The 9,385-nt window shown below is 39.4% G+C and overlaps 1 protein-coding gene across 5 annotated transcripts in view; it reads right to left on the bottom strand.

Annotated features, from left to right (window-relative positions):
* swt1 (SWT1 RNA endoribonuclease homolog) overlaps nucleotides 1-9,385 on the bottom strand; it is a 28,257-nt gene that overhangs the window by 7,594 nt on the left and 11,278 nt on the right. For all 5 annotated transcript variants that reach the window (XM_046049149.1, XM_046049153.1, XM_046049150.1 and 2 more), the window contains exons 15-16: nucleotides 6,396-6,462; nucleotides 6,189-6,256 (exon numbers count right to left, since the gene is read on the bottom strand). In XM_046049149.1, the coding sequence (XP_045905105.1) occupies nucleotides 6,189-6,256; nucleotides 6,396-6,462 (135 nt within the window). The remainder of the gene's footprint in view (nucleotides 1-6,188; nucleotides 6,257-6,395; nucleotides 6,463-9,385) is intronic.

The raw sequence follows: 9,385 nt of genomic DNA, 5'->3' as shown, positions 1-9,385 counted from the left end.
CAACTAGGGGTTAAGTGTCTTGCTCAGGGACACAATGGTGGATGTCTCACAGTGGGAACACAGTGGGTCTCCCACACCAAAGGCAAGCATCTTATCTACGGGCCAACATCCCCCCTAATTACAAGATTAATGAAAAGCTTCTATATGTCTGACGACTAATAATGTCTGGCAAACACAAATCAGTTGCTGTTCCCTATAGGTTGGTTAGTTTTATGAAACAGCATTACAGTGTTTCGCCCCAGTCATTCTGTCTCCTGGTTGGAGTTACATAAAGCCAATGTGCAAATATTGTGATATAAGATAATGCTGAAGGCTGGTATGTATAAGGAGCTGGTGTTTAAGGTTGTGTGTCAGCGATTTAAGTCGCATACACAGTGACTTCAGACTCGACTTGAGACTCATGCTCAAAAGACTTCAGACTTGACTCGGACTCGGGTTGCAGGACTCATGAACAATGTTTATTTTTAGGAAACTTCTGATGAGCTTGCTGTTATTCCCCTTCCTCCGTTACCTATAACCTGCCTACGTTATATGTAGTTTCAGCAGCGCGGCCACATGTGAGATAGGACAACAAACACCAGAAGCTGCTGTGCCATTCATTACATTAAATGTAAATGCTCTGTATTTGTATAGCGCCTTTCTAGTCTTTTCAACCACTCAAAGTGCTTTTACACTACATCTGCATTCACTACAGTGTCTACCATTCACTGAGCCTAAGTGCTCAAACAGAAACTAACATCCACATGTATTCATACACTGTCGGAACAGCCAGTGGTTCAGTATCTTGCCCTGGACACTTTGACATGCACCGCCGATCTTCCGATTAACGGGCAACCCGCTCTAACTCCTGAGCCACAGCCTCCCTTACAGCACATTTATTCATTTAGCTGATGCTTTTATCCAAAGCGATTTACAATTGCTATACATGAGGTCGCATGCCTCTGGAGGGTCTCTCACACCAAAGGCAGGCGTCTTATCCACTGTTCCATCACCACCCCACCCCATTCATTATAAACTTTGGCTTTAAAACTTCATACAACAAGGCCCAAACAAAGAAGCGCTCATCTCAAAATATATTAGTAACCTGAGGTTAGTAAAAATGTTTAGCTCAGCATTGGTCATCTAACATTAGCTTGCTTCTTGCTTTAGCTACAACCTACCGAGGTTAGGTCGGACTGTCGTTTGTTATGAAAAGATGAATGAACGTTCGTTTACTTGCCAAACTTGTGGTAGTTGATTAACGTAATCATTTACGTCCTGCTGTCTGCCATCACGTTAATTAATAATGTTGGCTGCAAACAGGTTACAGGTTTATTGTTGATCATGTAATGTGACAGTTTTATTTAGTAACGTTACACTGGATTTGAGAGTCTGGGGAATGTGTTGAGTTACAGTAGTTTAAGCTGTCATTAATTGCATTGCACAGTACATGGTTGTGCTCTGTGAAAAACAAGTTACAGTTTTATTTAGTTATAACGTTACACTGGTTTGAGAGTCTGGGGGATGTGTTGACTTACAGTAGTTTATAAGATGTCATTAGTTGTAGCATTAGGTTACGTGGTTGTGCTCTGTAAGTGAAAAACAGGTCACAGGTTTATTGTTGATCATGTACGCTACAATTTTATTTAGTTAATGTTACACTGGGTTTGAGAGTCTGGGGAATTTGTTGTTCTACAGGAGTTTAAGCTGTCATTGATTGCATTGTACATTACATAGTTGTGCTCTGTGAAAAACAGGTTACAGATTTATTGTTGATCATGCAATGTTACAGTTTTATTTAGTTATAACGTTCCACTGGTTTGAGAGTCTGGGGGATGTGTTGACTTACAGTAGTTTATAAGCTGTCACTAGTTGAAAACGCATTGTACATTAGGCTACGTGGTTGTGCTCTGTGAAAAACAGGTTACAGGCTTGTTGTTGTCAATGTAATGTTACAGTTTTATTTAGTTAACGTTACACTGGGTTTGAGAGTCTGCGGGGTGTGCTACTTACAGTAGTTAATAAGTTTTCATTAATTGCATTGCACATTACATGGTTGTGCTATGTAAGTGAAAAACAGGTTACAGTTACATAATTCCTTAAAGCTATGTAGTGTTATAAGCAGCCTGGATTGAATGCAGCAGCTGATGCAACACTCATTATAACCACAAGTGACTTGAGACTTGACTTGGACTCTAGCTCAAATACTTGAGAATTGACTTGGACTCTAGCTCAAAGAATTGAGACTTGACTTGGACTCTTCTCAGAGACTTGTGAGAATCTCTGTAACCAACAGCTAAGCTATGTCGTATTAGAAGCCATCACCAATTCAGATGACACATCCACAGGTGAAAATATCCAGGTGCCACAAAATCCACACACACAAATGACTCCACTTGTTTCCACACAACATCAGGGAAGACAATTGGAGCACCACATGTGTACAGAAAACATCATAAGCAGGTAGAAAGACATGCAAGGCTGCATATATTTAAATATTTCTTGGACCTGAATGTATTCTGACAGTAGGAAAAGTGAGCCAAGAAACACAGAAACAAATTTGTTTTATTCCATTCCCTCCCCACTCTCTTCAGAAAAGGGCTTATGTAAACACACACGACATAAACTGTATTGCAAACCATTTACATACTATATCCTTCCAAATAAAAACATTATACCTCTCCTTGTGTATGCATACATCTTTCCAAATGCAGGTGCAAGTTAACTGAAAAAACATATCTAAAGACAGACAATTTAGTCATATGCTCTGATTAAGAATGTGAGATTTTGAAGGCTGCCTGTTCTTTACTGAAATAACTATTGTTTTTATGGCGGTGGATTAATCTGACATTTCTAAAAAATCAAAACTCCTCTGGAAGCTTATCTGTTGTTGAGACCCACTTATCCTCAAATCTGCCCATCACTGACTGAACATGCTCCTGGCCTGCCTAAGGCCTTATATAACTTGTGACGTCATATCACCGCACAGAACACAGAAATCAAATATTTAACACAACATATAATGCACTCACTAAGTAAAGGCCTACATCACTTCACAGTGGATGTAACAAATAATGTATTTACAATCACAGTCAGCTTTAACTGATCTTTCAGTGGCGACCTGTTGTCACAAAAGCTGCAATGACGTGACTGGTAAGTGCCCGGAAAGCTCTTCCACAAAGTGACACAGCAGATGTTGAAATAAATAAATAAATAAACCTTTGGTTTCATCATGGGTTCCCATTATTATTCCAAATGAGAAAGTAATTCTACTAATTCAAAGTCAGTTCAGCTGCTGACAGTCAGGCAGTGGCATTAAGAGAGGAGAGGACACATAATAGCCGGAAAATAATCTGTTCAATACATAGAACTGTGGCTTGTTTCTATGGCAGCTGCTGCCTTCAACCTGCAGTCACAAATACAGCAGAGATGTATCTTCAGAACCCCATTCATGATGGACCTGGAGTGGCGGTGTTAGTGATTATGTTCCGCCCTGTATGTGTGCTTTTTTTTTTACAGATATTTTGGGGACTGGGTATAAAATTAAATCTAGATGTTTATACAAAAATGATTATTATATTATAAATTAATCTTTTAATTTATTTTGATTAACTGTGTATTAGTTAAGTCTTTATAATGTCAAAGATGTCACAGATGACATTGACAATTAGTGAAGTCACACATGATCTGTCCTGGCTATGGTTAGTAAATCAACGCTTCCTTTACTTTATGAGAGTTTAAGGAAGTCCATGTAGCAGTGGTGCATATACTGTTTAACTGGTTACTAAACATTTATCTCTAGTTCCAAAGAAATCTAAGTGTAAAATTAGTATTAAAATTCTTGTCCATGCAATGACAATGCGTGTGATTATGTTTTAACAGCTGACAAAACGATATGGCAAAAAGTACAAAGATCTATTCAGCATTCCTTCAAGGAAATGTGTTAATAAGTGTCACAATTGTTTGGGATTGCTGACATGGCCACCGTTATTGTGAGAGCTCTGCTGGGGATATCTTTGAGGAGGCTATTATCAGAGAATAACGGCCATGACGCTGGAAAAACAACACACAAACCTGTCCAGGCATGCTGCAATAAAGAGTGAGAACTTGAGAATGTTTGATTGCAATACCTGCTCAAAAGAAAGTTGTTGCTCAGGGTTGCTGTTGAGCATAGAGCATGAGAGACTTTTTCCCCTGAGGCTCTGTGATGTGACATTGTTTAATTTATTATCACAGTTTTTCAGCATCTATTAGTAAGTGGTCTGTGATTTATTTTGTAGGTAACAGTTCAACATACTTAAAAGAAAACTTTTTTGAACTTTTAATCCATCAATGTCTTCTGCTCAGTCAAAGCCGGATTCCACACGCGCATTCAAAAGCCTCTCCCTTTTCTGACCCCAACTCTCCTTTTTATCAGTGTACCACTCTCCAATTTTCCTACCAAAATTCTTTTCCCGCAAAATATAGTTTGATATCTCGGTACATCTAGAATGGCAAACTCCCTAGACGTCGCAGGTTCTGCTACAGAGTACCTGTGGGGCGTTACTCAGTTTTAGTTTCCAATCAACTTTCCTTCCTTACCCACTCTAAAAATACCATCATTAGATCACCCTGAGCAACCCTTAACAATTCAGGCGCTTCTTGGTCAATAGGCCTTCTCCCCTCCTTTTTTCATAGTCTGATGTTGGTTATCAATACATTTAAAGACCTATATTTTGATAATTCATTTGCATCTACCTAGCAACTCCCTGACAAATTTCTTACAGGTTCTGACAAGAGATTCATAGTTTTGTTCATGATACTAGCTTCTATTTGCCAGAACTCCCAGAAAGCACACCTATTGACTCCTTCTTGTTCTCATTTCCCGCTACTAAGAGCATGATCGACCCCTTATATTATCTCATCTTCATTATGCAGCACTAGGGGGAGATTTAGATGAGGAATCCCCAGAGGAAGAGATATATAATGCTATGTCAGGTTCACACGTCATCCATTTGTGACAGGTGTCCTGCTACCCATGTATATATGTTTTGGTCATGCCCTTCTTTGCACAATTACCAGTCCTAAATATTTAACCTCACAACAAAACCATCAAAACGCCAGTTTAACCCACTGCTCTCATAACCCTATTTGAAATCCCTCCCAAAACATAGAGCAGACATCAAAGCCTTTGTGACTCTCTTAAGGCTACGCAAGTAGCCATGCATTTATACTTGTGCGTAGGTGTGTCCGTCAATCTGCAATTACACCCCCAAATGCTAGTCGGCAGTAGCACTACAGCGTCCACTGTGTTGACTTTTGCCGGCCGAGCAGGCTAACTTCCAGTTTAGAAATATATTGATTCACTGTGTTACAGCCACCGTTTTGGCCACTAGTAAATGTTACTTCAAAGCGTGGGGTACTTCCGGTCGGCTCGGAGGCATTGCGAGGCTACCCAGCTTGAGAGAGCTTATGGTCCGTGTCGACTCGACGTGTAGTTACATTTTGGAGGAGGTGCACGTCAGGCGACGGCGTAGCCTCTGCGTAGCCCCGTAGTCCTACGCCTTCACCTACGCCGTCGATTTGACGCAGAAGTATAAATTAGCCTTTAGCCAGACACTTAATACTTGTTTGATTGTAAGGTCCTGCTCCCCCTCTCATTCCTCATGGATGAGGGACATTTTTAACTTTGTTCAATTAGAAAAACTAGCTGTATAGTAAGCGGTTTGTCAGCCAAATGTAATAAGACAAGAGGGGAATTGGTATCCTAGATTGATAGGCTTTTTAAAATTTATGTTGCAATTTCAGTGGTGATCTAGCTGTTGTCATGTATCTGTTTTTTATTTCCTGTTCTGTGGTATTTTATATTTTTATTTATTTTTATAATCTTCAAAACCCAAAAGAAAAAAAAGAAAGTATTTGCTAAATGCAGACATCAAATCAGTTTAAGCTGGTGGTAAATCTATTTGTTTTAATGCAATTAATTAGAGGAAAGTGACTAAATATTATTGAAGGCTTGTCCAGGATGTTAAGACGTACTTAATTCCTGTCATATGTAAAAATTAGACTAGAGAGATTCCCGCTGTAGCAAATGAATTGAGTCAAGAAATCCATCTGATTTAGCAGAGAGACAGCCGTAACCATTTAAATTTAAATTAATGCTCTTTATCAACAATTTATGTAATTATCATTACTATGTATGTGTGTCTGTGTGTGTTTATGTGGCCTACCTGTAGTCCTGTTGTGAGAAACAGTCAAGAAGGTCTTTTGCAGTCAATCTGGAATCCATATCAACTATCTGAAAAACAATACATATGAGCTGAACTAAAAATGAACAGGTCAAGGTGAGCTTAACGTGATAAAAGACCTCTACAGTAGACTTCATGACTTTAATTAACCCATCCAGTTTTATACCAGTAACTGGAAGTGGCACCAACCTTATTAGTATGGAAGATGCTGAGCAGTGTCTGGACTTCCTCTAAACCAGGGGCAGGGGACAAGATACTGGGATGAACAAAAACACACATTTTAGAGATGACCTCTCTTCTTTGCTATTTTTTAATCATTATCGCAGTGCGATAATTTTTGTCAGACTTTTTAATTCAGTAAATCTCCATGGTAAGAACATTTAAAGAGTAAATTTAGTGCAAAAAGAATTCCCTTCCTCCAGATTCAACCATTTATTTCATGACAATCATATAGCGTTTTATGTAAATTTCTTGGTGGATTTTAGTTTGTATGAAATATTTTGTCTGAACAAGTTCATACAAATGTATACAGAGTATATGCATCTTTTCTCCAGCTATTCATGCCCCCCATCTCTACTTTATTATCTAGTTTCCTACTCCCAGCTGTCAATGAAATGTCTGACCTTGTCTGGAAATCCAAGTCATCCTCCTGCCAGCTTGACCCTCTCCCTACTTAGTTAAAATCTGCCTACCCTCCCCTCCCCTCTCTTATAACCCAGTCACCAGTGGTGTTCCCCAGGGATCAGTCCTGGGGCCCTTCCTTTTTATAATTTATTTACTTCCCCTTGGTTCTATTCTCAGGAGATATAATATCCAATTTCACTGCTACGCGGATGACACCCAGCTCTTCTTGTCCACCAAACCTACATCTATGATCCCTCCGTCTTCTCTAACTGACTGCTTAGATGAAGTTAAAACCTGGTTCACTCAAAACTTCCTCAAACCTAACAGTGATAAAACTGAAATTCTCCTTGTTGGCTCCAAATCCACCCTAGTAAAATGTCCAAATTTCGCTCTTCTCATTGACAATTCAACTGTCCCCCCCCAAAACCCCCCCCCCCCCCCCCACGTCAAGAGTCTTGGTGTCATCCTTGACAGCACACTTTCTTTTGAAAACCACATCAATAATCTTACCCGGTCTGCTTATTTCCACTTACTCACCATCAATCGCCTTCATCCTTCAATTACACATCATAACACTGCTACTCTCATCCACGCTCTTGTCACTTCCCGTATTGATTACTGAAACTCCTTTCTCTCTGGTCTATCTCACAAGTGCATTCATAAACTCCAACTGGTCCAAAACTCTGCTGCCCTTACTATCACCAGAGCCCCAGTCTCTGAACACATTACTTCTTAAACAACTGCACTGGCTTCCTGTTAAATACCGTATTGATTTTGAAGTTCTTCTTCTCACCTTCAAAGCACTCTATAATCTTGCTCCTCCTTATCTCTCTGAACTCCTTCAGCCCTACACCCCATCCCGAACTCTCCGATCCTCTTCTTCCTCACTACTTTCCATTCCTTCTGCCTGCATGTCCACAATGGGGTTCAGAGCCTTCAGCTATTGTGCACCTAACCTTTGGAACTCCCTCCCTCTATTCATCTGTACGACAGAGTCCCTATCCTCCTTTAAAACTTTGCTCAAAACTCACATATTTCGAAAGGCCTACCCAACATAATCCCACCTTCCACCGGCTTCTTGATGAACTGCTTTTTTAAATTGTTTTTCTCTATTCTATTTTATCTTAATGTTTACATTGTGTCAAGTTTTGATTTTCTTTATGGTATTTCCTCCTTGAAATGTATTTTAACTGTTTTAATCTGTAAGGTGCCCTTGGGTGCTATGAAAGGTGCCCACAAATAAACTGTATTATTATTATTATTATCCATCCATCACCACAAACCCAACCGGAATACACACAAACACCAACAACACCACGATCAATAACTTCATGACAGAGGGTTAACCCTGAAGGTATCGAAAAAAGTAACACACAAAAAGAAAGCAAGTAATGACAGTAAAGGAAGGTGAATATTAAGGAATAGAAAATGGTAATTTGAGAAGAGAACTAACTGATCCATTTCTAGTGTCCAAAGAATGAGAAATATCAGTGAGAGGGAGAGAGAGAGACATAGTGTATGGAATGAGTCATAGCTCTGCTCGAACACCGGAAAATGAGGCTGGCTGTCTCCTAAGCAACTGTGCTGGGGCCCAACACACATGACTCGGCACATACGAGTGCAAAGATGCTTGCAATAAGTATACACAGTGAACCAAGATTACTTCAGACAGAGACAAATGTACTAATGCACTAAAAAGATTTTTCTTAAACATTCAATTATTTCAAAAGGTATCTAACGTAACTGCCATGTTTATATTGTGTAAGCATAGTAACTATTATTTATGCTCTGATGTATTAAACACCACCTATATGATAATTGAAACTAAACATGTAGAAACCCATTCACATATACAGTACATCTACAACTTTCACATAATATATGACTGGACAACAATGCTCAAAAGAAGCACTATAAGCTTGAGCAAAAAGTAAGATCTGCATTTTGAAAGAGGATGCAGATGTGGCCAGATCTTTCTGGGATTTTGGAAGAGTAAACAGCTACAACTTCACCAGATTTAGCTCTTCAGTTAGCTTAGGATATCAGTGTCAGAACAACAGAGTTATACTCTACTTAAAGTATAAGTAAGTATAATCATTATGCACGACTGAAGTACACTGCTCCTCTTCTGATTAATTTACATCCCACAAGGACCTACTTAGCAGCTACAGGTCTACTGTCTGTAACATAACATCATCAACAGGAAATGATAGAGAAACATCGCCTGACACCCTAAAACACATATTAAGTAGAGGCCATCAAATCAAAACATACACCTTCCAGATATAACAAGCTGGACAGATATATATAGAAAATCTTTGCAGAACATTTACATCCATTTTATGTTTTAGAGAAATATGTGTAATGTTTTGAATATTGGTTTTACTGTAAAACTGCAAGCTGAGTGTAAAGCAAGAAATGTGCTTATATTTTAGCTGAATTGGTTCAAGGGGATGGTACATCAATTACAGACTGTCGTCATTGGGTCTCAGGTACCAGTGTTGACTGAACTGAAAAAAGAGATGTTTTGGGGGGGGGGGGGGGGGGGGGGGGGG

This window comes from Micropterus dolomieu, linkage group LG05 (genome assembly GCF_021292245.1).
Source record: "Micropterus dolomieu isolate WLL.071019.BEF.003 ecotype Adirondacks linkage group LG05, ASM2129224v1, whole genome shotgun sequence".
Lineage (NCBI taxonomy): Eukaryota > Metazoa > Chordata > Actinopteri > Centrarchiformes > Centrarchidae > Micropterus > Micropterus dolomieu.
This window is presented reverse-complemented; position numbering and strand designations above follow the sequence as displayed.